At 38.9% G+C, this 27637-nt stretch overlaps 1 protein-coding gene across 3 annotated transcripts in view; it reads left to right on the top strand.

The window, feature by feature from the left end:
• Positions 1 to 1010: 1010 nt before the first annotated feature.
• Positions 1011 to 27637, top strand: part of HERC5 (HECT and RLD domain containing E3 ubiquitin protein ligase 5) — a 45684-nt gene continuing 19057 nt past the window's right edge. For all 3 annotated transcript variants that reach the window (XR_005720662.1, XM_040237879.1, XM_040237878.1), the window contains exons 1-15: positions 1011 to 1467; positions 3384 to 3504; positions 4122 to 4198; positions 6567 to 6788; positions 7964 to 8055; positions 8324 to 8454; positions 9888 to 10033; positions 11345 to 11421; positions 13271 to 13374; positions 14888 to 14947; positions 16480 to 16573; positions 19549 to 19738; positions 21016 to 21170; positions 24696 to 24809; positions 25697 to 25807. Coding sequence is in view for 2 of the 3 variants with exons in the window: in XM_040237879.1 (XP_040093813.1) it covers positions 1173 to 1467; positions 3384 to 3504; positions 4122 to 4198; positions 6567 to 6788; positions 7964 to 8055; positions 8324 to 8454; positions 9888 to 10033; positions 11345 to 11421; positions 13271 to 13374; positions 14888 to 14947; positions 16480 to 16573; positions 19549 to 19738; positions 21016 to 21170; positions 24696 to 24809; positions 25697 to 25807 (1989 nt within the window). In the remaining variant the exon portion in view is untranslated. The remainder of the gene's footprint in view (positions 1468 to 3383; positions 3505 to 4121; positions 4199 to 6566; positions 6789 to 7963; positions 8056 to 8323; positions 8455 to 9887; positions 10034 to 11344; positions 11422 to 13270; positions 13375 to 14887; positions 14948 to 16479; positions 16574 to 19548; positions 19739 to 21015; positions 21171 to 24695; positions 24810 to 25696; positions 25808 to 27637) is intronic.

Here is a 27637-nt window from a genome sequence, read left to right as displayed (position 1 = left end):
CTGAGCTACCAGAGAATAATGGAAATTAAAACTGCAGTAAGATGGTATTTTAGACTACCACAACTGCTAACATTAAGAAGACTGACAGTACTAAATGTTGGGAAGAATACAGAGGGCCTGGATCTCTCAAATTGCTGGAGGCAATGTTAAACAGTACATAGCATTTTAGAAAAGTATGGTAGTTTCTTCAAACGATATTCATGTACTTGCCACATGACATAGCAATTTCATTTTTAGTTATTCCAAAGAAATGAAAACATTTATCCACATTTATTCAAAGCCTTGTTCACAGTATTCACAGCACTTCTTTTCATCGGAGCCGCAAGCCAGAAAGGACTAAAATGCCTGCCTATAGGTAAATGGATAAAGAAATTGTAGTATATCTATATAATAGACTACCCTTCAACAATAAAAAAGAGAAGCCCACCGATGAAACACTACAGGCTGAATCTTAAAACTTTATGCTAAGTGCAAAAAGTCAGACACAAAAGACTGCACAAATCTGATTCCATTCGTGAGAAACTCTAGAAAGGCAAAAATATATTGACAGCACTGGCGTTGCAGTCACCGTCGTGTGGGCCGTTAGATGGGATAGCTCTATGCAGCTTTACCATTATGCTGTGGCAAAGCCTGGAGCAGAACGCTTAGCAAACTTCAGCTTTCCTTGTCACAATGGTTTCTGGAAATTCTGCAAGTCCGCCTGTGTCAAGGCTCCTCCTAGTGGAATTTGCAGTATTTCTTCGAAGGCCGCCCGGTCCAGTTCAGGCGGCCACTGCCCGCCTGAGGACATCTTCTCAGCCCTGCCTCCCACCTCTTCACAGACCCGCGCCTTGTTTACTCTGGCCACCGTCCAAGCCAGTCTTCAAATCATCGAGTTTCCCTTTCTCTTTTCGATTCCGCTCCCTTAAAAACAACAACAATCAGTTTCGTTTCTCTCAGAAACTGCCGGCTCCGCCCCCAAACAGCACGTCGGGCGCCCAGCGTCGGGGCGGGGTAGAGAGGCTGCGGGTCCTAGACGTCGGGGTGCGTTCCGCTCGCTGCGGCTCCGCACCACGACGCCCGGGGGCGGTGGGCGCCTTCAGGCTTTGGCCGTCTCTTTTGCTCGCCTCAGCTCGGTCTCCTTCGAACGTTCGGACAGCTGAGACGCGGCTGAGGAGCTCGGGAAATTGGCGATGGAGGGGAGGCCACGGAGGGGGTCGCGGGGCGGCGCACGCCCGGTGCCCGGGCGGGTCCGCGAGTCCCGACCCGCCGCGTCCCGGCCCTCCGCGACAGCGCCCGCGGAGTCTCGGGGAGCGAAGCTCTGGCTCTTCCCCAGCGCCGCCGGGCTCCGCAGCGCGCTGTCCAAGAGGCCCGAGGCGACACGCCAGATGTGCTGCACGCGCCGGCGCCTGGCGGTGCTGGAGCGCGGCGGGGCGGGCGTCGAGGTCCACCAGCTGCCGGCGGGGAGCGACGGCGCCAGGAAGCCGAGTGAGTGAGGCCGCGCAGCGCCCGCTCGGCCATCCCCTCCGCGGACTGGGGGCGTGAGTGCGGTGGGCGGCCTGGCCGGGGCCCGCACGGACGCTTCTCTAGAGCGGCCCGACTTGTGGGTGTGCGGTCCTTCTTTACCCGCGAGAGACAGTGGGGGGACCCGACGGCGCAGCGGTCCGCGCGGGCCGTAGAAGCGCGCCCGGCCGGGGGTCTTTTCGCGTTTGGCACCCCTGAGTTCTCCAGCCTTGTTCCTCGCGGGCTCGGAGTTTGGGTCGGACGGAGGCGAGAAACGCAAGGTCCGCTCCGCCGCCGCCTCATGGAGGGAGTCTCCCGGCAGCATCTTAGCCAGCCTGCCTCTATCTTTGGGTTCTGTTCAAAATGTGTTTTTCACTTACGCCTTTTAGAACATACCGGCTCTGACTTTGTGAGTCTTTGGAGAATCTTGTTTGGGTTTTCTTGTTCTCAGTGATAATGTGTTACGTGTGCAAGCAATTTAAAGAGGGCTTTCAGTTGCACTTTGGTAATCTCTATAGAGATTTATTAGCTCTGGTGACCCTGACTCCGAATTTTATAGGTGGAGGGGGTTGTAAGTGACCACACATTTAATTTTGAAAAGTTTGCCCATCTGTTGCGTGAAGAAAATGATATTTTACTTTTGTTCGTTTTGCTTTTAACTTGAGGGAAGTCGAGAACCTTTTTTTTCTATAGGTTATTTGAGTTTTTTTTTGGGGGGGGGTGTGAACTGCCAGTTCATTGACATCTTTGCCTCGCTTTTTAAAAAAAGATGAGTTGTTTATCTTCTTCGTGTTTATTTGGAAGAGCTTTTGTATATTGAGTAAGAGTAGCCGTCTGTCGGTCATTTACGCTGTAAAATTTTACCCGACTTGCCGTTTGCTAATGTTATTTTATAGTTTACTACATCAGTCGTTTTATTTAAGGAGACTTACGCATTTTGTTATGTTAGAAAGCTATTCTCAATCCGAAATTTTTTTAATGTGCTCATCTTTTTACTGATTTTAAGATTTTGCTTTTAAACCTAACATTTTTAGTACACTTAGAAATTATTTTGACTTAAGGAGTGAGGTGGGGAAATATGGATTATTTTTTTCTCCAAAATGGCTAGCCGTGTCCCAGTACCTTTTTTTGAATAAACCCACCTTTTTTGAATAAACCCTCCTTTTTCCCAACTGATTTGAAATGCTGAGTCTCTAAAAAAGCTTTAGTCTATTGGGCCATTCTTTATTACCAGACTGGTTTGGTTCTCTTTAGAATTTGTATTATGAAGTGGTTTGTGCTTTGATCTTTTGCATAAATAGATTTTATTTCATTAGAACTGAAAACTGAAACAAGGTCCTAACTCCACCTACTTTTTGTGAACAAATTAAATGAGATAAAAATAAAGGGTTTAGTGGACAGTTTTAAATCTTTAACTTTGAGAAAGCGCTAAATATTCACTGACAGTACAATTTCTTTTAATAGCATCCTTTAAAAAAATTGTCCCCCAAACCCAATTCCTCATTTACTCTTAAAATGAAGTATGTTCTCCAAAAATTAAATTATAGTTTCTTACAGACTTTTTCATTTCTAGCACTTCAAATTTAGTTTCTCTCCTTGAACGTATTAAACAAGAATCTAAAAGCAAATAGTTAGCTATTTTAATTGAAAAGATATATTCAATTTAAAACAGTATAAATCAATGCTTGCACAAATTAAGAAAAAAATCTGTTGTCAAGACACTAGGCATTGCTATTTGTCTGCTTGCTACATTTGAATTTTCTTAAAAGAGAAGTTCAGGTTAAGTCGAGTTGTGTAGTTAACATTTTTTTCCAAGTGTTTTAAGTGCATTATAATTAAGTGAATAATAATAGTGGGTCACAGTGAGAGTGATGATACTTCCTGTTGGATTTGCTCTGCAGAGTGCATAAAGTTAGGGAAAAAAATGAAGATACATTCCATGGACCAAGGAGAAGAGCACATGCTGGTTCTATCCTCAGATGGAAAACCATTTGAGTACAAGTATAGCATAGAACATGCAAGGTAGGAAAGTTTTTTTTCTTTTTATTAAAAATGATGTAAATTTCACTCAAAAAGCAATCATAATTTTTGTAGGAAAATGTTGCTTTATATGATCCTTGCTTTATAAGGTGGTATCTTAAGTAAATGATGAATTCTGAACTGACTAGTGAACTGTAAATCAATTTGTATCTCCCAGGGGATGTACCATGTGTTGATTTGGCACTTAAAGGAAATGATTGGTTAGTCCACATATCCCCAAATTGGACTTACATACTAATTAACTCATTTAACCCCAGAGTAGTTTTCAACCTCGGAGAAAAGTGAATTATCATGGAATGATTTGTGAGACTTTTTCCTAGTAGATCTTGTGAATTAGAACTTATTTTCATCTTGTATTATTCCTGCATCATAAAATTATTGTTTGTAAAAGAGTCTTAGAATCATCTTACCACAATTTTAGAATGAACATTATTTTCCTTTTAAACCACTAATTGAAGCATATTATTATTATAATAATTTTAGATGTGCTGAATGTGAAGTTAACTTTTTTGAGCTTCAATCCTAATTAAATACAGTTAATAATTCTTAACTGTTGTGACTTATTTGTGATCAACATAAAATATATTTCCTTTCATCAGGTTTCAGTGCATTTTACAAGAAAAACATATAATTCAGATCACATGTGGAGATTATCATTCTCTTGCACTCTCAAAAGGTACTTTTCTAAATATTGTTTTTTCAAAAGGGAGTAAATCTATGTGTATACAGAACTAAGAGAATGTAAGTGCTTCATTTGGTACCAGGACCGAAATATGGTTTTGAATGTGGTACAGTCTAGAACACTACTAAAAGAGATACAAAATCAGAATTCTTGGACCTATAAAATCTTACGGTTTTCATAATTACTTTTCCTACATTTTATTCTCTCAAATGAAAAAACTAAAGCAATTTAGTGATGAGTTTGATGTTCTTTATTTAAGGGAAAAGAGCCTATAGATTGAAAGCATATAGGAGCTCATAAGCAATGGAATGCTCTTCCCAAGGGATTTTGAGCAAGGGCAAGTTTTGTAGAGTGTCAGAAGCTTCAGTATGAAAATAGGGCATGATTGACTGTGGTTGCATATCTGATCAAGGAAATAAGTATAGAGCCCAGAGTAAACTTGGTGTTTGGGGATTGGCTGACTGGATGTACTGTGTTTCTGGTCAGGCTGAGCATTCAGAGTGTGAAAGTTCGGTTTGGTGACATGGTACCTGGGTGCCATCTTGGGCCTAGAGATTTATTTCAGCAGTTCTGTTTTCTATTTTTCAAATATGAAACAATGAAAATATTCTAAATAATTAAAATCATCCTCTCTGGAAGCAAGATTAGGAATGGTCCACCCTTTTCCAGAACTTTCTTTCCTTTTCCTAGGGTTCTTCCAGCTCCCATGATAGGAGCTCAGAATCCCTTGGGTCTGCTTTTATGGTCAGTTTGCTGGCCTCTGACATGTTTTAACATTGCCTTTTGAATTCGGGGATTCTCCCCAACCCTGTATTACTTACCATTTCTTATCAGATGCCATAATGGTAGGGAAGGGAAGTAGTGAATATGAATTATTTCCTGAAGCCACTTGACCTAATTAAGACAGATAGGTGATAAGGAATAGTGGAATTCAGGATCAAGGAAATTTTTTAAATACATAGGACAGATATAAACTTTTAGAATGAAAGCTGAAATTCAAGGGAAGTAAGTGATCATGTATTTGACTTGTACTGAAGGCTCTGTTAAGGTTTAAGTGTTAATTTGTGTTGGAAAAAGCTGGTTGTTTGACTTCATCCATTTATGAACAACTCTTTCATTTTGAGTATCGACATGTTCAGGTTGTGAAGATGAAACAGATACATGTGCCTTCAAGAAGCCTAGGATGTATGGATGTGGGGGGGAAGGGATTGTTCAGGGTTTACTGTTGAGAAGTCACAATGCAATGTAGGAAGAATGAAAGTTGGGAAAGCAAGAAAGGGAACTACTAATTTTTCTCATTTTGGTATTTCCTGCCAACTGATAGGCACTTGGTAATTAGGTTTGAAGGAAAATCTCTACCTTTCACCTTTTCCTGCATAGTATTTTGCAGAGTAATACTCACTAAAATTTAAGTCTCTGATATATTTTTTCAGCCTCTATTAGGTACTGTCATCTCTGTTAGATAACATCTAAGAACTTTTCTTTAAAAATATGTTCTAATATATGTATTCACTTTGCTGTACAACTGAAACTGACACAACATTGTAAATCAACTATACTCCAATAAAAATTTTTTTAATAGATAAAATAAAAATATGTTCCATATATTAATGGAAGAAGATGCTCACTCTTCATGATACTGTGCTGCATTTTCAAATGTATGTTTACATTATTTATTTAGCATCTTTGGGCACGTGGAAGAGGGAGAGAAAGAAAGGTAGTTTGTGGTTTTATTTTTTCAAAAGTAGAGTATTTCTGTCTTTCATAGGCCCATCCTGTGAGTTTTTAAAAATAAGTATTTCTTAAATTTGATTGTAATATATTCCAATAGCTTTATTCTTTGTCTGTTTGGGTCGCTATAATAAAAATAGAGTAGGTGATTTAAACAGCAGAAATTTGAAGTCCAGTTCAGGGTTTTAGCAGATTTGGTGTCTAGTGAGGGCCAGTCTTCTTACAAGTGGAAAGGACAAGAGAGCTCTCTGGGGACCCTTTTATAAGGGCATTAATCCCATTCATGAGTGCTCCCCCTATCATGATCTCATCCAATTTTAGTCACCACCCCAAAGGCCACTTCCTGATACCATCACACTGAAGGTTAGGATTTCAGCATAGGAGTTTTGGGCAAACACAGACATCCAGTTCTTAATACTACCCTCTGAGGTAGAAGATAAGGAACTGTAACTCTTCCTGCTGAAGAGAAGTTTCTTCTAGTTTTTCTGACTGAGTCTTGAGATCTGAGCAGTCCTGTCAGTTTGAATGGATGAAATTGTAATGCTGTAGTATGGATAGAATATAATGTCCTAGGGTGATGTCTGCTGCATTTTAAACTTACTAAGACAGCATTTTCTCTGTTAATGTCAAGGTGGTGAGCTTTTTGCTTGGGGACAGAACTTAGATGGCCAGCTTGGAGTTGGAAGAATATTTGCCTCAACTTCCACACCGGAGATTGTGGAGAACCTCTCAGGAGTCCCCTTGGTTCAGATTTCTGCAGGAGAAGCCCACAGCATGGCCTTATCCATGTCCGGAAATGTTTACTCTTGGGGAAGAAATGATTGTGGACAGCTGGGCCTGGGCCACACCTACAGTATGGAAATATATTTAAAAATTCATATTATAAACAAATATATTTGACATATAAGAGATGAATATAATCTGAATGTAATATGAACCAAAAATGGTTCAGATTCCCGTTTTCATTAGCACTGATTTGCCTGGTTATCCCTCTGTGTTCAGTGTAGAATCTGTCTAAACATCACACACGGTGTGCAGGTCACAGCTGTAATTGAGATGAGTGTCTGAGTCAAGTGGGAAAAGGGAAAGAGCATTGGACAAGGGATCGGAATATCTGGGCTGTGATTCCCACTTCCACATTAACTAATTTCGCCTACCCAGGTCACTTCATTTTTCTCTATGTCTCATTTTCTTTTTCTGTAAAGTGATGAGTTTGGATGAAGTGACCTTTAAGGTACCTGTGCACTTTGAATATCTATTAATATAATTGTGGCAAAAGGATTAGAAACACCTATTCTGATCTTATTCTTTAAGGTTTTAATTACATGTGTATACACACACATAAACATGTAATTCGCATTACTGAGCTACCTCCCCAAAGAAAAAGTCAATATTTCTGATGACCCCAAACCCCTTGTTAGAGATTTCAAGTGTGGCAAACTCTGATGCTTTATCAGCCATGGTAATATACACATTCCGCCTGGGCTTACTGGTCAGATACTGCATTTCTGCTTCACATGTTCCCGTGCTAGTTACTCAGGAGAACCCTTAAGTCATTTCACAGGAGGAAAAGGAATAAAGGACCGTTGAACTTACTTTTGCTGAATCTCTCTGGGACAAGGAAGTAATTGTGATAGAGCGAAGAGGTAGTGTAAGGCAATTCTCTCCACTAGAGAATTTGAAAGAAGAATAAAAAGCTTTAGGTTCATCAGAAGGGTAATAATGCTAGACTGGAATTGGAAATACCAGATACGCTGCAGTGAAAGCTAATCAAGTCAGGTTTAAAAAGAGAAGAAAGGGCTCTGGGAAGTGAAAGTGACACTTCACAGTTGAGTGCCCTTTGACCACCACCCCTGTTCCGGTTTCAGACCTAAATCTACCAGCACAGAGCCTTTCTTGTCAGTGTGTTGGGAGCTACTGTGATGGGCCTAGAGGAAGTAATCTGGGTGTTTTGTCAGTAGCATGGAACTCCAGTGTGAAATTCAATGTTTCCTTGTGGTTACTTGAACTCTTCTTTTTCTTGTGTAGATAAAGATTCTCCTTCCTATATTGAAGCACTGGATGATCAGAAAGTTGAATTTCTTGCTTGTGGTGGCTCTCACACTGCCCTGCTCACAAAGGTTAGTGTACCCTTGTCTCTTTGACTGCAGTTCCAGAAGAGCACTTTGTAGTGGAGAGAGCACTAGAACATGGAGATATGGGCAGCTGGTGTTTCCTGGGGAAGCAAGGTCACTGCTTCCCCATGCAGGACTGTCCTGATAATTGGGGGGCTTTGCTCTGATGGTGATTTTATTGATTTTTCACTGATGCCTTCACTAACACTTCACAGAAGTGAGTGTTACTTCCGTGTCATATTTCTAATTTCTGATAAGAAATTCCCTTTCTTAGAGTGGACTGGTATTTACTTTTGGTGATGGAAAGTACGGGCAACTCGGTCACAATTCAACACAGAATGAGTTAAGACCCTGTTTGGTAACTGGGCTTGTTGGAAATAGAGTGACCCAGATAGCATGTGGAAGGTAAGTTGTAACGTATCAGTAAAAATTGATAAGATAAATATAATAAATTTAGATAGGTAGTTTAATAAAATTTCTCTTCAATTTCTTTGATTGAGATAAAACTATCAAACATTTCAGACAGGTGAAAATGCTTAATTCACATTGTTAGACAATCATAATCTTTATTTTAGTATACATATTTATTTTAATTGATTTTTTATATGTATAAATATACTTTCTGTTGGTCCTTCAGTGAAATACCTTTGTAAATATTCAAATGCACTTTATCTTTTAAAAAATTATTTATTTGGAAAAAATGAACAAACATGAGTTGAAAGGATTATTCATTGATATCCTCACTCTGTCTGTGTTAACCAAAGAAACTTTGTCACCACTTTGGATTTTTCATAACACACACTCCTCTGAGTAACATGTGTTACAGGAGGAATCCTCACCTTAGACATATCAGTGCAAACCAGAGCAGCACCCCTACTAACACAGGCGAATTTACTGGAAGACATAAGGCTCACTGAAAGCTATTATACTGATGGTCGATTTTAAGAGGAGGATACAAATTATCAATGAAGTTAAAGGAAGAGCTGCATAGCACAGAGTATAAAAGAGGTCCAGATGAGGAGCTTCTGGTGTCCACTCCCCTTGGAGGCATGGACAGTGTTACCTCCTCCCAGCCTGATACATGACTGTAAAGAATATTGTCAGTCAGGGAAGTTCACCCAAGTCCAGACTTCCATTGCTTAGTCGTGATTGATTGAATTATTGCCCATGTGACTGAGCTCAGACTCCAGCCTCTGTGTACCCAGAGGTTCAGCTTACCTATAGCTGGAGGGGCCTCTATGAGCCACTTTGATAAACTATTAGGTGTGGTCAAGCGGCCTGCCATGAATAACAGAGACACTCCTATCACTTGGGAAATTCTAAGAGGTTAGACATCACCTCCCTAGAGGTGAGAATAAAGGCCAGAGCTCTGAGCAAGGCCAAATTCTTTCCTTATACATCTGTATAATAGGAGAGGCCATTAATCAGATTGGTAAGAAAATCAGCATAATTAAAGGTCTTTGGGAAGTAGAGTCAGAGCTTAGGATCACCTGATTCCATCTTCTAGGATGGGGAGGAGCTCAGAGATGGCTTCCAGGAGGTGGTGACTCAAGCCAAGGCCTAAGGAGTAGAATGCTAGAGGTGGTGCTTGTTCTGCCTGAGGGAACATCCTTTGCTGGGATGCAGCATGATGGCTTTCAGTGGACTTTGGGGTTCCAGAATCACCTCAGCTACACATTATGATTTCTTAGTTTCCACGTGGCTAATTGCATCCACTTGGAGTTTGTTAACTAGTTTCACTCACTGGGTAGTATAATTTGTGCAGTTTTACCAGATTGCTGTATACTCTGATCATTGTGGAGAATTGAGAATTGACTGTATGTGCTTTTGTTTAATAGGCAGCACACACTTGCCTATGTTTCTGATATGGGAAAGGTCTTTTCTTTTGGTTCTGGAAAAGAAGGACAACTGGGAAATGGTGGGACATGTAATCAGCTGATACCACGTCCTATGAAATTGCCATCAAGTGAACAACTCAAATCTGGTAAATTCTGTAGGAGCACAGGATTTGGCATAAATGCCTTTGTTGAAAATCTGATTTTCCTAAGTGTGTAATGTAGCAAGAAAAATGTATGACTATGAATGGAGCTTTACTGATTTCATGTTTACTTGTAAATAACTTAACATACCCTATCTGATTTATCAAGTCAGAATAGCCATTAGTTCTCTAAGCCCTTCAGGTTAAGATTAATGTGGACTTGGAATGATAGAACATTAAAAACAAAAAAAAACAAAAAAACTATATGGGTTCAGAGGCCTTTGCAGTCTCTGATTCCAGTCTTCAAGGGACCTATTATTTCCATGATGATTGGTTTTCTTACCTGAATAAACTGACTCCTAATCATAAAAAACCCTCAGAATGATGAGCAGCTGACATACGCCAGGCAGTGTAACTGTACTTGAAACTTGCTTGTGTCATCTTACCTGTCCTTAAACAGCGTCAGGAGATGTGAGCTTTCAGTCCCATTTTACTGGAGGGTACAGAGACTTGGAAAGTGAAGGGTTAGCCCGTAAGCAATTTTGGCTGGACTTGAACTGTGTGTACACTGTGTAACTTCAGAGGCTTAACTCTGAAAGGTTTCACTATAGAAGAACCTTGGAGCACTTGGGTCACTTGTTTCTGAAAGCTTAGTGGTGACCTAAAGTACTAAAGTTCTCTCAGTTCTTCTGGGGAAATGAACGATAGGGTTATTTCCTTAAGCAGTTTGTATCTTATATCTAATTTCTTATAACCATGTACATAGGCCTTTGAAGTACTATTAACATTCTTCAGAGCCAATAGTCATTGATTAAGTCTTGAGTTGTAGAAATGGCTTTCTGTTTGTTTGTTTTTGGCTGCACCAGGTGACTTGTACGATCTTAGCTCCCCAATCAGGGATTGAACCTGTGCTCCCTGCATTGGAAACATGGAGTCCTGGACTTCCCTGGGAGTCTTCCCAGTAATGACTGGACTTCCAGGGAAGTTCCTAGAATGTGGTTTTTAGTAATAGGTGCTAAATTAAACCAGGGAACAGTTAACTAATCAAGTATTGTTTGACTGTGTTGAATATATAAGCATTTATATTAACCATGTGTATTAAACTGATGCCACGTTGTCAGCCTTCCGAATTACCTGTTTGCCAACTAGACTTCACCCTGAAGTAGATACGTATTTTTGCTTTGTGGGTGGGAAGTGTACTAAGTCTTTGTCAGAAAGAGAAAAGGACTCTGTTTAAGAAGGATCTAAAGTTACTTGAATGTGTATGTTTGTATCACAAGAGTGTCTAAGCTGTTTTTTTTTGTAAATTCCTTTCAGGAAGCAGCACATCAGTAAAGGAGTTAATAATGGTTGCTGGAGGGAATCAAAGCATTTTGATGTGGATGGAAAAAGAGGTAAAAAAAGATCTCCAGAAGTTTGTTTTTTTAATTGAAGTATAGTTGATTTATAATGTTGTGCCAATCTGCTGTACAGCAGAGTGACTTCAGTTTCATATGTATATACATTCTTTTAATATTCTTTTCCATGGTGGGTTATCCCAGGAGATTGGATACAGTTGCCTGTGTTATGCAGTAGGATCTTGTTTTTTATCCATGTTAATGTGATAGTTGGCGTTTACGAACCCCAGATTCCCAGCCCATCCCTCTTTCTCTCTTGGCCTCCTCCTTAGCAACCACAAGTCTGTTCTCTGTCTGTGAATCTGTTTCTTTTTTGTAGGTAGGTTCATTTTTGCCATATTTTAGATTTCACATATAAGTGGTATCATACGGTACTTACTCTTCCTGACGTACTTCACTTAGTACGAGAATCTCTAGTTGCCTTCCGTGTTGCTGCAGATGGCATGATTTTTGTTCTTTTTGTGGCTGAGTGATATTCATTGTATAAATGTGTCAGATCTTCTTTATCCATTCCTCTCTTGGCAGACGTTTAGGTGGTTTCCATGTTTGGCTATTGTGCATTATGCTACTGTGAAATAGGGGTACGTGTATCTTTTTGAATGGGTGTAGTTTTCTGTGGGTATACACCCAGGAGTGGGAGTGCTGTATCATATAGTAATTCTGTTTTTACTTTTCTGAGGGTCCTCCATTCTGTTTTCCATAGTGGCTGCACCAACTTACATTCCTACCAACAGTATAGGACGGTTCCCTTTTCTCCACATCCTCTCCAGCATTTGTTATTTGTAGACTTTTTAATAATGACCATTCTGACCAGTGTGAAGTGGTACATCACTGTAGTTCTGATTTGCGTTTCTCTAATATGTGTGACGTTGAGCGTCTTCATGCGCCTACTGGCCATCCGTATGTCTTCATTAGAGAAATTTCTATTAAGGTCCTCTGCCCATTTTCTCATTTGCTTGTTTGTTTTTTCATTGTTGAGTTGCCGAGCTCTTTGTATGTTTTGGAGGTTAAGCCCATGTCAGTCACATTGTCTGCAGATATTTTCTCCCATTCCATAGGTTGTCTTTTCCATTTTTATGATTCCCTTTGCTGTGCAAAAGCTTGCAAGTTGGATTAGGTTCCGTTTGTTTATTTTTGTTGTTACTTGTATTACCTTGAGAGACTAGACACTAGAAGTTTTATAACTTGGTATCTTCAAAAATTTCCAGAATCTAGATTTGGTGAATTCCAAAATCATCAGGTTCCTAGGCTCATGCTGGGGAATGGCTAGACATTATTGACCCTTCATTGTTGAAACAGCATGCATCTTTACTCAACAAGAATCAGCAGATTTTCCCATACTGTATGTCAAATAAGTGTGATTTCCCTAGATTCTACTTACCTTTCAGGAGGCTCCTTGCAAATGGCATTTTCGTTAGGGTTTTAAGAAGCTAACGGGTTAACATTTTGAAGTGACTTTGCCAGCCAGTATTAATAAAGACCCAAGGTTCATAGTCTTATGAATAACCAGTCCATAATCTCCACATCCTACTTCACCAAGGCAAATTGAGTTCTTGCTACTTCTGTACCCAGTCCTGTCAGGATCTCCCCAAACTCTGATGTTCAGTTTAATCTGGTCATACCCATATAAAGCATTCAGTGTTGAGGCATTCAGAGAAATTGACTTTGCATCTAAGTATCCTTGGTCAAGAAACTGGCAGCCAGGCAAATGATGGGTAGAATCTTTATGATTTTTCAAAGCTATATTATCCATACTTAGCATTATGCTCTATAAGGTGCCTAAAAGTTGAAGACCTATTTCATCTGTATCTAAATTACTGTATTCTACTATTTTGTTTGTTTACAGAATTCCTATGTGAATCTGAGGAGGAAAATTCCTACCTTGAATGAAGGCACTGTAAAGAGATGGATTGCTGATGTGGGGACTAAACAGTGGCAAAATACAAAAAGGTACAACCTAAGTGTCTGTCTGCTCATATAGCTCTTTAAATCAGTGTTTTCCCAGTTGATTTTGCACAATACAAGGATGTACGATTTTGTGGTCCATTAGTAGTCTGTTTGGCTTCCCTAGGAGCTCAGCAGTAAAGAATCTTACAATTTAGGAGATGAGAGTTTGATCCCTGGGTCAGTAAGATCCCTTGGAAAAGGAAATGGCAACTCACTCCAGTGTTCTTGCCTGGGAAATCCCTTGGACAGTGGAGCCTGGTGGGCTACAGTCCATGGGGTCACAAGAGTTGGACACGACTTAGTGACTAAATCATCACCCAGTGGTCTACTACTTGGTGATCTTCAGAGAAACAGAATCAGTAGAGGCTGTGTGTGTGTAGACAGAGGTTTTTAAGGAGTAAAAATTCCAGTATTCTTGCCTGGGAAATCGTATGGACCAAGGAGCCTGGCAGGCTCTAGCCCGGGAGGTCACAAAGAGTTAGACACGACTGAGTGACGGAGCACACACACAGTCAGTTGTAGGGGGTGGCAAGAGCAAAATCTGTGAGGCAAGACTGCAGGCTGGAGACCTAGGGAAGAACTGATTACAGCTTGAGGCCCAAGGCAGTCTGAAGGCAGAATTTCTTCTTCCTTTACAACTGGTTGGATAAGGCACACCCCCATCATAGAGGATAATCTGCTTTACTCAAACCCTGCTGATTTGAATGTTAATGTTGTCTAAAAAAATACCTTCACAGCAGCATCTAGATTGGTGTTTGACCAATTCTCTGGCCAAGTTGATACATAGAATTAACCATCACAACTAGCATGTAGGCTCCATGAGGGCAGCTCTCTTTACTGCAGGACTTCTCTGGGCCTTTGATATGTTTGTGTAATTGTGACTGTGAGCAGGAAATACAGTCTATTGTTTTCCAACCCTGCTTGACTTCGGAGCCTCTTGTTTGTTGAACTCTTACTCACAGCTGAACATCTTAGGCAACCTTGTTGTAAATAATAGAACTCCTACCATCATTAAAGATTGTACTCATTTTTACAAGCATTTCCTTTTAGAGACACTTTAGGTATTGCTTTATAATTCTGGAAAGTAGTTACTCCAGATAACATCTGCATCTTGACTTGCAGAGCACAAATGGTCAAGAACTGTTTGTGCAGGTACTTCTAAGGTGGAACTGAGCATACTCCCCCACCCTCTATTTTGTTTCTACTTCAGTAGAATAGAAATAAATAGGGCTTGGGAAGCTAGGTATGTTGGGAGTGTTTTATTTGTCTTAAAATACTGACCCTTAGTCAAGCCTTCTTCTCTTCCCCTGTTGCTTCTCTGAATATGTATGTTTTTGTTTCCTTGTTTGCCTCTGAAATTTTGAGATTTCACAAATGAAATAGACTTTCAGATGCACATGGCAGTACTCAGATAACTCAGAGATAGCAGGAGGAGTTTGAAGGACAGTTATTATGCCTCTTGCTATAAGGAGACATATTCTGATTTGTTTTAACCACGATCTTATTCCTTATATAGGGAAATAAGAGAGATATTTTCATCTCCTGCGTGTCTGACTGGAAGTTTTTTAAGGGAAAGGTAATATATATTATAATTTAAATTTGGTTAAAAACATTCTGTAATGATAGCATGGTTACTATGATTAATATTAATAATACTGTATTGTATATTTGAAAGTTGGCTAAGAGAATTGTGGCTCAGCTGGTAAAGAATCCTCCTGCAATGTGGGAGACCTGAGTTCGATCCCTGGGTTGGGAAGATCCCCTGGAGATGGGACAGGCTACCCACTCCAGTATTCTGGCCTGGAGAATTCCATGGACTGTATAGTCCATGGGGTCGCAAAGAGTCGGACATGACTGAGCGACTTTCCTTCCTTCCTTCCTTAAGAGAATAGATCTTAAAAGTTCTCATCACAAGGAAAAAATTTGTAACCGTGTAGTGATTGTTTCACAATATATGCTCTACATATATCAGTGCACTATGTTGTACACCCCTGAAACTAGTATAGTGTTATGTGTCAATTATGTGTCATTTAAAAAACTGTGAAAGAAATTATAAAGAAAATTGTAAAAATTATATTTTTATTAAAATTTTAATTAAAAGTTTATAAAAATTTTCATAAAAATTATAAAGGAAATGGTTTGAGGGTAAAATAATATCTCATTTAAAAAATTACCTTTTCCCCTACAAGAGCACATATATGTTTGCTGTAGAAAGTGTAAAAAAAAAGACATGAAACAACGACAAAAATGAAAATCAGCCAAAATTCAGCACTTAAACATAATAGCTAGCGTTTGTATAAATATCTTTTTCTATGCAAATGAGTTCTTTTACAAAAAATGGTATTGTTTTATATGTTTCTTTATACTTAATGTTTTGTCTACTTTCTGTTTTATTCAATTTTTATAATAGTATTTCTCCATACCATCATTTTAATGGTTGCAAGGTATTCCATGGGAAGGACATACCTTAATTTATTTGTTTCTTTATTTCTGGATACTTAGGTTTCTTTGAATTTTAAGTATATGAAAGAATGACTTTGTACTTCTTTTCCTAAATATTGGTATAATATTTATTTAAAAGAATTTGTCTCTTTTCAGACAACAATAATAAATATATTATTTCACAAAGAATGTGTCTGTTTTAGATAATATATTCAATCCAGTATAATTCTTGGGTTAAGATAGTCATTTCATTAGTAATTTTCTATTGGATTACTACAAATTTACTGCTTGGAGACCCCTACCCCTTTTTTGGTTCCTGCTTCTGGTTCGTGAAACTGGGAAAAAGGGAAAACTTTTACCTTTTATCTTTGGCTTTTTTTGTTTGTTTGTTTTTCTTTACTGGAAAATAAATATTTATTGATTACTCATTTAAGGTAAGGCAGTATCTGATATAAAGTCTGATAGCATATATATTGTTAATGCAGACTTGATATTTTTTGGCATTTTAGAAACAATCATGTTATTGTAAAGGTAAGAAAAAATAATTTTATTAAAATGAAGCAAGCTTTAGAATAAACTTTTCATCTAGATAAATAATAAAATACTTAATTTTGAAGCGTCTTTTTCCATTTATTTATCTTTCTTTCACTTATCTTCCTTCCACAGAATAGATGGAGAAATGATATCTATTCATTTGGACTTGAATACAGCAAGGAATACCTTTAAGGAATTAACCCAAAAGGACTGGATTACTAACACGGTGGTATTCTTCAGATTGTTACTTGGAAAAAGAAAATACACTGAAACATTTTTATAAGAACTCAAAATTTCAGAAGAAATATCTTGTTTTCACATATTCTCTGAAGCCCTGTGGCTTATATAAATTAAGTTAAACTCTGATAGTATTCAGGAGTTTCCCCACGTAGGGTGAAATAGATGATATAGTATGAACATAGGTTACAGATAGTCAAAACAGTTTATCTGTATGCATACATGTTTACACGTATATGCACAGACTCCTCTAGAGGGAATGTTCTCAACTCTGGCTTTAGGAAGATTATTAAAATATTTGCTGAGACGGTTACACCAGAATAAGAGCAGCATATTATTTGCCATTATTTTACACTTAAGTATAGAAATGAGAACACCTTTTCTAATGTGACTGTCCCCCTCACAAAGGGCTGTGTGGGTTCTTCTGTGTTTCGTTGCATTGCTCTTCCTTTTCTGTAGATTCTAGAATGTTCTTATTCTTTCTGGGATTGTTGCTTCTTTGTTTCAGCACTGTTATTACTATCTTTAGGCCTCGCACTTGGAGATGCTTCAAATATACTTCCTTTTTTAATACAGCCTTTCCTAATATATAGCTTTTATTCATTTATTTCCCTGTTCTACTATACTGATTGATCTAGGGGGGTAGTATTATCTCTGTAGTATTATCTCTGTTCTTCGCTCAATCTGTTTCTTCCTAAGTCTCTGGCTCTTTTCTCTCCCCTACTTTCACTTCTCTTTGCTTTTCCATCCCTCCCCAATTTGGCCTTTCCTTCTCTTTCCCTCTCCATATCCACTCATTCTCTCCCTGCTGTCAGCTCCCTCACCTGCTCTCTGGCTCTGTCTGTCACAGTCCACATTCTGTATCTTAGCTACAAGTTCCCTCTCACACACACACTTTTCTCTCAAGGGAAGATGGAACATTTAATTATATTAACTTTGGCAGAACCACAGCCCAATTAGGAGTCTGAAGTAAAATGGATCCCTAATTAAGCACCTTTATCCAGGATTCTGCAGCACTTGGAAAGATCACCAAAAATAGAAAAGCATTTCTGCATTCATGAAGGGAAGAGGTTGGACTAGTTCATCACTAAGGCTAATATACCTTGGTTGTGCCAGAACAGTATCACATACAGTGCAAGCAACATAATCGTGGAGCAGTCTCCCATTGTTTCAGACGAGATAGTTGGATCAAAAGACCTATAATGTTTCTTTCTATTTTAAGATTTCTGTGATGTGAACTCACAGACTTGGCCTTCCTTCATTTATTCAGCAAACAGTTGAATACTGCCATGAGTAGGGCACTGTGGTGGGATTCCTGATGCAGATGAGAGAGACATGCTCCCCATTCTTAGAGGCTCTTAGTTCATGAAGGGAGACAGATACCTTTGTGCAGATGTCAGTGTGAAGACTGGATGTGTTTTACACTCCACTGGCTTCCCTGGTGGCTCAGAGGGTAAAGCATCTGCCTGTGACTCGGAAGACCCAGGTTTGATCCCTGGGTCGGGAAGATCCCCTGGATAAGGAAATGGCAACCCCCTCTAGTATTCTTGCCTGGAGGATCCCATGGACAGAAGAGCTTGGTGGGCTACAGTCTGTGGGGTCCCAAAGAGTTGGACATGACTGAGCGACTACACTTAGTCTTCCCTACTGCCTAGCTTAAAACATAGTGAGTGTGTAATAAACATTTTTGGGTAAATGAATTCAGTCATTACTCAGGGCTGTGAATGGTTGGTTCTATTCAGAGTGCTCAAAACAAGGTGCCCAGTGCGGAGGGGGACTGTACCACGTTCCTACAGGGGAAAGACATACCAGGCATTCAGGAGGGTGTGCACCAAGGCCTAAGATGCGAAACTCTGTAACTGGCTCCAGAGTTTTGCAGTGGTTCTAAAGGGCTGGGAGGCTTGGAGGTGTGAATGATGAAGAGCACAGAGTAAGAGGGAGGCATGGAAATGGGTTACAGTGCAGTAATCGGGTGCGCATGACTCTGAAGATCAAACCTAGTAGAGGGAGCCCAATGTAATGTTTACAATAGATGGTTATAAGAATTTGTACATTTAGAGACACCATTTGTTAGTATCTCCTAATTCAGTGATTGAGCTTTGGAGTCAAAAAGAACCAGGAGAGATTCTTACTTAGCTCTGTGACCCTGAACAAGTTAATTTCTCTGACATGCAGAGTTCTCATTTATAAATTGGGGATAATAATATCTATTATACAGAGAAATGATAAGAATAGATGACCCTATATATGTGAATTAGCACAATATCTGGCAAGTAATAAGAACCCTGAAAACACTAGCTTATCAGTGGGCTTTTAGGCAAATTATTACTGTTAGCCCACATAACACATAAAAATTCACAATTCCATTTGAATTTTTCTTCAACTTTTTTCTTCAGATTTTTCTTCAGCTTGCATTCTGAATTGGGGAAATTGTAAGAATATTGGGAGAGAGAGAAACTAGAGTTTGGTGGAGAGAGTTTGATGAGACAGGTGATTCTGTAAGAAGATAACAGGAAACCATGTTGATTTTCATTGTAGTTCCTTTTGTTTGTTTTTGTTTTTTAATTTTTGTTTTACTTTTGGAGATTCTGGCATATTCTTCCTCTTTAATAAATGAGGTGTGATAGTGGAGCTGGAGGGGAGACTATGGAACTTATTAGGGGGCTGCCTTTTAATTCCGAGTCCATTGTACATTTAATATAGTCTTGCACATGTGATTTCTTCTTGATCTCCTTCATAAACGCCAACAACTGGATGGGAAAAATACTGGTCAAATACGTACTCCTAGGTACTTGGGAGGGTAGATGAGATGAATTGTAAACATGGGTTTTAGAAAGACAAAGTGATCATTCCAGTTTCATGGTGGAATGAAACTCCAGGTTCCACACTTTATTTTATTACAGTAACTGCACCCAGTTCCTGCTGTGTTTGACTTGTCTTTTCCCGCATCCTTTTTGACCACAGATAACCTCATGTCTCAGGGATAATCTGCTCAAAAATCTTCCGTTTAATTCTCCACACCAAGAAGCTTTAGAAGTTTTCTTCCTTCTCCCAGAATGTCCTGTGATGCATGATAGTAACAACTGGGAGAGCCTGGTGGTTCCATTTGCAGAAGCTGTTTATAAAATGAATGACCAGAAGTCAAGGGTTATGGGTAAGATCGATGGTTTACACTTGAGAATACATGACAGTTTTCTCAATGGAAACACATGCCTAGCAAAGTTATAGCAGATCTTAGGTAGATAACTAAACATATTCTTTTTTTCAGTTTATATTCTTAGCATATAAACATGCTATAATCATTACTGTGGTCATCCAAAATGGATTGTTCTAGTCACTTTTTAGTGATCTTGTAATGATACATGTGTGACTTGGTCATAAGGTCTTTTGCTCCCTACTTTTCATTAAGAAAAACTTCATTCCTAGACATTGAAAGGCTAGTACAGTAAATCCCAGATACTCTCTGAGAGTCAGTAGCAGTTATGTTGTGTAAGCATCTCCCTCTTGATGTACAGATTGTTTCATTTTTGTTGAACTATATGAAAGTAAATTGGAGACATTTACCCATAATATTTGCAGGCACATCGCATAAGGATATAGAATTCTGTATTACCACGACGTTGTTATCACACCTAATAAGGTTAGACATGATTCCACTGTATTACATAATGTCTAGGCCATGTTTAGATTTCTGCACTTGTCTCAAAAAGTATTTCGCAGAATTTTTTTTTTTCTAAGAAGAGCCTGGGTCAGTTTTTCTGTAAGTGTTTCACATCTAGTTTTGTCTGATTGTTTACTCTTTTCCCTGTGTTTCTAATACACTGGAAGTTAGGTCTAGGGCTTGATTAAACTTTGTTGTGGTCTTCGACACAATTAGCATATCAGCTCAGGGAAGCCCTTTCTTATGTTTTCTTAAGTCACTGTGTAAGTGATGAAGCCGTTGTTTAAAGCAGTTTTCTTTTTCACAATGCTGAAAGGTGATTTTTTAGAGTTAAAAACTCATGCTCAGAGTGAAAAAAGAGTCATTATCACAAATAGTTTTTTATCTGGATTTTCATACTGTATGCTATTTCACTGGGGCAAAAAAATGTGACTAATTAATTTTGTCTAGCTTTTTCCCCCTTTACAAATTAATTAAATCAGGTTTGTGGTGCTGTTACTGTTAAGGCATTCTCTTTTTTTGAGGACATTAAACTTTCATTTCAACTCATTTCTTTGAGGACATCTAAACTTATATTTACTGAAAAGTATATTACAAATGTGTTTTTATATTGATACCTATGATATATATGAAAATACTCTGTTTTAGAAAATATTGACTACTTGTAGAAAATAATTTTTTGACTACTTTAGAAAATATTGACTACTTTTTACCTTTAAGAATCCAAGAAACATTACATGCTAACAGTTATCTACCTTTGTACCCCTCAGAGGAATATTGGGCATCTCTGAAAGAATCTCCTTTCATCAATCTGGTCCAGATGTTTAAAAGAGCCATCGTTGCTCAACTGCATTATTGGACTGAAAGTTCTGAGAATAACAATCACATTAAAGCTCTCCTAGAAGTGTTGAAAAAGCTATATAGGGTAAGTGCTAATTTAGAAACCCATACATCTTTATTTTGCAATAAGAATTTTCTTGATTTCACCTGGCTTGAATCTTAACAGACTCTTAGAAAGCATGAAGTTGATACTGCTTTAAAAAAAATTTTTTTTGTGAAGTCATGCATATAGAGTGTGTATAGTATCTATGTACAGTTTAAAGACAAGCGGTAAAAACAAACATCAGTGTAACTACCACCCATGTTAAAAAAGAAAACTTTAGGAATGCCTGTGTGTCTCTCACAGACTGTACTTTCTTATCTCCTGAAGGCCACCAGGATCCTGGGTTTTCAGTTACTTGTTCCCTTAACACTTCTTTATTGTTCTACAGCTATATGTAATTTTAGACACTATGCTGTTTAATTTTGCTGTTTTCAAAATTTAATATGAATAAACTACACTGCTTACATAGTGTTTCATTTTATAGATTCATCCAGATTAATACATCTGTCTGTATTTCACTCATTTTCACTTCTGAGTTTATAGTATGTCTCTACCATAAGTACCCATTCCGGTATTTTTTTAAATTCAGACAAAATTATATGTACTTTATTTTTATTGCTAAATTATGAACTACCATGAATATTTATCTTTTGTGAAACCAAACAGCTTCAAAACAACAGCAGCAGCTTCAAAACATAAAGCTAAAAGTACACAAAGAATACAGCCAATTTAAATTTTAATTACTAGGAAAACTTTAAAATACTTTTCAACTTTTAGTGTAGCAAATAGAAAAAAGAGTGTTTTTTTGCATTTGTCAAGCAAAGCATACAAACAGAAAAAGATAAAACATTGTAGCTGCTGCTGCTAAGTCGCTTCAGTCGTCTCCGACTCTTAGTGACCCCATGGACTGCAGCCCACCAGGCTCCTCTGTTCATGGGATTTTCCAAGCAAGAGTACTGGAGTAGGGTGCCATTGCCTTCTCTGAAAACATTGTAGACAGTATAGTAAATAATTATAAAACAAAATTCCATGTCAGAATACTGTCAGACTCTAATGTAGCTAAGACATGTTGGATTTTGTATTCTAACGATAGAACATATTTTTTCTTTGGTTTTTTTTAATTTTAAATTTATTTATTTTTTAATTGAAGGATAGTTGCTTCACAGAATTGTGTTGGTCTGTGCCAAACATCAACTTGAATGAGCCATAGGTATACATATTCCCCTCCCATTCCAGTATTGACTGATATGTAGTATGTACTGTTTGCAATTCTATTTGCCGGGGGAGTAGAGGGTTTCTCTGTGAGTAAACACACTACTGTCAGCATTTTTGTATATACCTCTTAGTGTTCATCACTAAGAGATATGTATAGTAACAGATAGGTATTGTATATCAAATGTTATTTTTTAGTTGCCATTCCTAATTCTGGAATTGATAGAATTGAATTATGTTGCTCTTTATTGGCAGTGACAGTCTTCCAAAGTGGTTGGACCAGTTTAAGTTGTCTCCAGGAGATGATAATTCTGTTGCCCCATGTCTGACTTAAATTTGGAAAATATATTTAGTACCACATTGAAATGATGGCAAATTATGATTTTAATTGTTTTTCACTGGTTCTAATGCATTAGAGCATATTTTCATCTTTATAATTGTAGTACTTGTTTCCTTTACTGTAAAATGCTTGTCCTTTTCCTCAATTTAAATACGTTCAACTTTTTCCTACTGATTATAGGAACACTTTTTATTTTGGACACAAATCCTTTGTTATAAGTGTTGCAAATATCAAGTCCCAGTTTGCAGCTTGTCTTGGTGGTTTTTTATGAACCCACATTCTTAATTTCAATGTAGATGATGCTGTCAGTCCATTCCTTTATAATCTTTACTCCATCTGTTTTGTTTTAAACTTTTCTTTCACTTCAGAGTTTTAAACTATTCACCTTAATCAGGGATCAGCGGGGCTTCTTTTTGCAAGGGACCAGATGGTAATTATTTTAGGCATTTGTGAGATTTTATAAAGTAAGCAGAGGGCCTGATTTAGCCCTGAGAGCTGCTCCAGATAGTCTTCTAACACAGATGATACCTGGGACCAGTGGGAGAATACACACAGAGGCTCCTGTACCATATGTCTAATGTATAAAAGGTTAGAAAGCTAGCTAGCAACCTGTTGAATGAAGTAAAATATAGTCTATCCTCCCATCTTGACAAATAAATCTTCCTGATGACAGGGGAGGGCTTCCCTGGCGACTCAGATGGTAAAGAATCTGCCTGCAATGTGGGAGACCTGGTTTCGATCCCTGGGTTGGAAAGATCCCCTGGAGGAGGGCATGCAACCCACTCCAGTATTCTTGCCTGAGAATCCGCATGGACAGAGCAGCCTGGTGGGTCGCAGTCCATGGGGTTACAGAGTCAGACGTGACTGAGGGACTAAGTACAGTGTCAGAGGAGGCCCGATTTGAACTTGGAAATATCAGCTCCTTGCAGAGTTCTGCAGTCAAAGCAGAGGTGCTGATGGACCCTCCCCCGGGCCCATCCCAGGGCCTCTGCCCTGCTTTCCCTACCTTGGCTTTACCCCACACCAGGGGTGTCCCATGGCCATGTGTGCACCTCGTACCTCCTGGCTCTGTTCTGTCCCCACCTTCTGCAGCAGCCCTGGTGCGCTGGAGCTTTGGGGTGTGCTCACCTGTGACTTCCAGTCCTCAGAGAGCAAGTGGAGGGAGAGGCCTGTGCAGGTCCTGGGGCTCGGAGCCATTTGAGCAGGGACTTGAAGAGCTTGGGTTCTCGAGCTCAGTGTAGATGGAAATATGTGGGTTGCATAGACACAGCCCTTGACCCAGCATACCCCTTGTGGGAAGGGGATTGGCTGGAGAAGGGCCAAAGCAAAGACCTTTAAATCAGAGACCCAAGGCAGAGGTCAGTCTTGTTCAGGTCTAAAGGGAGTATTGAGGTTCGTTTTGCCTTTTGCAGTTTGCTGTTTAAACCAATCGAAAATTTACTTTCATTATTTTCCATATGCAAACAATTACCTAGCACCACTTAACTGAAATCCTGTCCTTTCTACACTGATAGGTGGTGTGAACTGTCATAAAACAAGTTTCTGTGTGTGAGATTCATTTCCAGGCTCTCTTCTGCACTGTTGGTCATTTTATGTGGCTCTGTATTGTTCACATTTTTCTAAGAGAAACACTCCTACCTTGTTCTTAAAGTGAATCTTCGCTATTTTTGGCATTTGGCTCTTGAATATAAATTTCATTCATTTATTTATTTTTAAATATTTATTTATTTGGTGGCATTGGATCTTAGTTGCAGCATGTGGTATCTAATTCCCAGACCAGGGATTAAAAGTAAGTAGAAGTTTATCATCATACCATCAATTCCTATGATTAAGTCATAGGTATTCTTTATGCTCCTGAAAGTTTGGGGCTTTGGTGATGGGGTAATTGGATAGAACTAAATTCTGGTCATTAAAGTATCTTTAACTTGCTATTTATTCTGATAATCTAATTTATAGCTATTAAGCAAAGTTGTCTTTATATATAAAACTTTCTCATATGTCATATTTTATTTAAGGTAAACCAGACTAAATGTCAACTGCCTGAAAATATCTTTGAAATAAATGAACTCACACAGTGGCTTGATTTTCATGTAGATGCATATAGAAGGTCCTCCTGGAAAGTGGACTCAGTAAGTATGGCATATTTAAAGAGGGTATTATCACTGGTAAGTTAATATAGGCACTTGTGCTATACCTTTCCAAAAATTCTTACACTCTGCAAAATTGCTGAATAGAAATAGCAGGGCTTATGGGAAAAACAAGGCAGGCCCCTCAAAACCTATGCAGTTTTGTAGCCAGAATTATGACAGAAAAATGCCTGCTAGCTGGGGAGATAGCTCGGATCACATGGAGAGTGCCATGAGAAGATAAAAAAATGCACAAAAACCTAAGGATAGAAATCTATCCACAGGCTAATTAGAGGACCAGTGGTACTGAGATAACCGATGGGAGTGGAGCTTTTCTCTTAAGGTGGGCATAGGAGGCAGGTGACTCACCAGGGGGCACCAGTACAAGGTTGTAACTTTGGTGAGGGTTCCCTGGGTGTTTTTTACTAAAATAAAGCTAAAGAGCTCTGGCTGCCAGTTCAGCAGCTAATCTATTTTTTCTCCTTTTCTCTGAAGATTCTCATTCTACTAGCACATCGTTCTTTGCCTGGCAAAAATCGGGTCTGAGCTAACCAGTTTTCTATATTTTATCACTCCCCTATTTACTGAATACATGTGAACTAATTCACATTTCATAAGGTAGGAGCAGAACATACTTTAGGAAAGTGTTTGGAGTTCATAATTAATGGTGAAATTAAATGAGCACGCAGAATACTAGGTTTATGTACCTTTCATTGATACATAAAACATTTTCTTAGAATTTTACATATCCTAGAACCACTGGCCAACATTTTGGATTCCTTTGACTGTAAGTACTGAGATGAATCCATCAGGGGTTTAAGGCTAAGAAGTAAGGTGTAAGATTTCTCTGTCCTTTCATTTATCAAAATTGTTATCATTTCCATTTTTAGGACATTTCAGTAGACGTCGAGTATCCTGTCATATTCAGTCGTTTTCCATTTATCTTTAATATTCTGTCGAAAACAAAACTACTGTATGCAGACTCACTTTTAAAAGTACAGGTATGTGTGCTTATTTCTTTGTCTTTGTTAGCAAATCAAAGGATGAGTATCTTTTTCATTGCACAATAGCTGGGTGATTAGGGAGCCAGTGGTGAAACCAGTGGTGGTCATAGCATTCATGGAGCTTATACTGTAATAAAGAAGGCAAGAGAGACTGTCATAATTTAGGTTGGGTTGGCCTTGAGGCATATTAGGGCCTCAGTAGTAAAGGGTAGAGAATAGCGCCAATAGCCTTCTGAATGATGCTCAGAGAGGCATAGCAGATGTGGACTTGATTGGGATTAGCAATATATGTAGGAAGGTCCAATCTAATGGGAAATCACAGTAGTGGAAATAGAAGTGATGGAGGAGTCTTGAAATTCAGACTCAAGTAAATGACTGTGTGTGCTAAGTCACTTCAGTCGTATCCGACTCTCTGCAACCCTATGGATTGTAATCTGCCAGGCTCCTCTGTCCATGGGATTCTCCAGGCAAGAATACTGGAGTGGGTCGCCATTTCCTACTCCAGGGGATCTTCCCAACCCAGGGATTGGACCTGCATCTCTGATGTCTTCTGCATTGGCCGGCGGGTTCTTTACCCCTGAGCCACAGTCGGATACAGCAAATAAACAGCTAGTACTCTGTGATTGTGCCATAATAAAGGTTTATAAAAAGTGTTTCCTTTTCACATGTACTTAACTGTCATCAACTGACTTGGTTCTGTTTGTCAGCATATCCAGCAAAGTGGTTTTGAACTTAAAATTGAACAATTGAGAAAGCCTCAGAAAATGTACTTCATTGCATTTTTTATAAGGGCTAAATTTGTTAATATAGGTAAATCATTTAGAACAATGCCTTGCACAAAGTGCCCAAAAGTGTAGCTTTTACCCTTGTATATGCATCTGTATATGTATATGCACCTGTATATGTATTGCATGAATAATATTCAAATATATATGTCATAAAACTAGATAACTTTTACATAATACAGTTACCATAATAAAACAGGAAACTGATGTAAGAGTTTCAAGTAAGATCATTGATGAAATATTTAAAAAAGGATATTGGAAGGAAAAAAGATACAAGAACTTTATTTTGCTTCAACTCTAACTCTTCTCTCTTGATTTTAAACAAGTTTCCAGCAATTATTTTATGGAACTGGGATTTGCTTCCTCTTTCTTTTGCAAAGAGACATAGACATTATACCAAATTATCATTTGCTTCCAATGGACAGTCTGTATGTCAGTCTGGGAGTCTGTCTGTCTCTCTCTTGTTAACTTCCTAGATTATCTGTCCCCTAAAATCAGTCTGAATTTTCCCCCTAGAAAAGGATATCTTCTAAATGTCTGAACTTCTCATCCTGATGAGAGTATTAGGTTTCAGCTTACTGCTTCAGGCTCCTTAGGCTAAACACTGATGGTCTTTAGCTTGGTCAGTGAAGTGTTCGTATTTGTGTTTACAGCAGGGGTCCCCAACCCCCGGGCTGTGGACCGATACCAGCCTGTGGTCTGTTAGGAACCCAGCTGCATAGCGCAGCAGGTGAGCAGCCGGCAAGCAAAGGAAGCTTTATCTAGCATTTCCCGTCACTCACGTTACTGCCTGAGCCATCACCCCCACCCCGGTCTGTGGAAAAATTGTCTTCCATGAAACTGGTTCATGGTGCCAGAAAGGTTAAGGACCACTGCTTTACATGGTACAGTGGTCCAGAGGAGCCTATAGTTGGTCACGTTCCTGCTTACCCAAGTTGACCCCACAAGCTTCTTGTTCCCTACGGCTCATGTATCTTTTGCTCTCTGGGGTAAATGCTGAATATATAGCCTGTCTTCCGTGGTGTATAGGCTTCCCTGATAG

The sequence above is a fragment of the Oryx dammah genome, unplaced genomic scaffold (genome assembly GCF_014754425.2).
Source record: "Oryx dammah isolate SB20612 unplaced genomic scaffold, SCBI_Odam_1.1 HiC_scaffold_3, whole genome shotgun sequence".
Taxonomy (NCBI): Eukaryota; Metazoa; Chordata; class Mammalia; order Artiodactyla; family Bovidae; genus Oryx; species Oryx dammah.
This window is presented reverse-complemented; position numbering and strand designations above follow the sequence as displayed.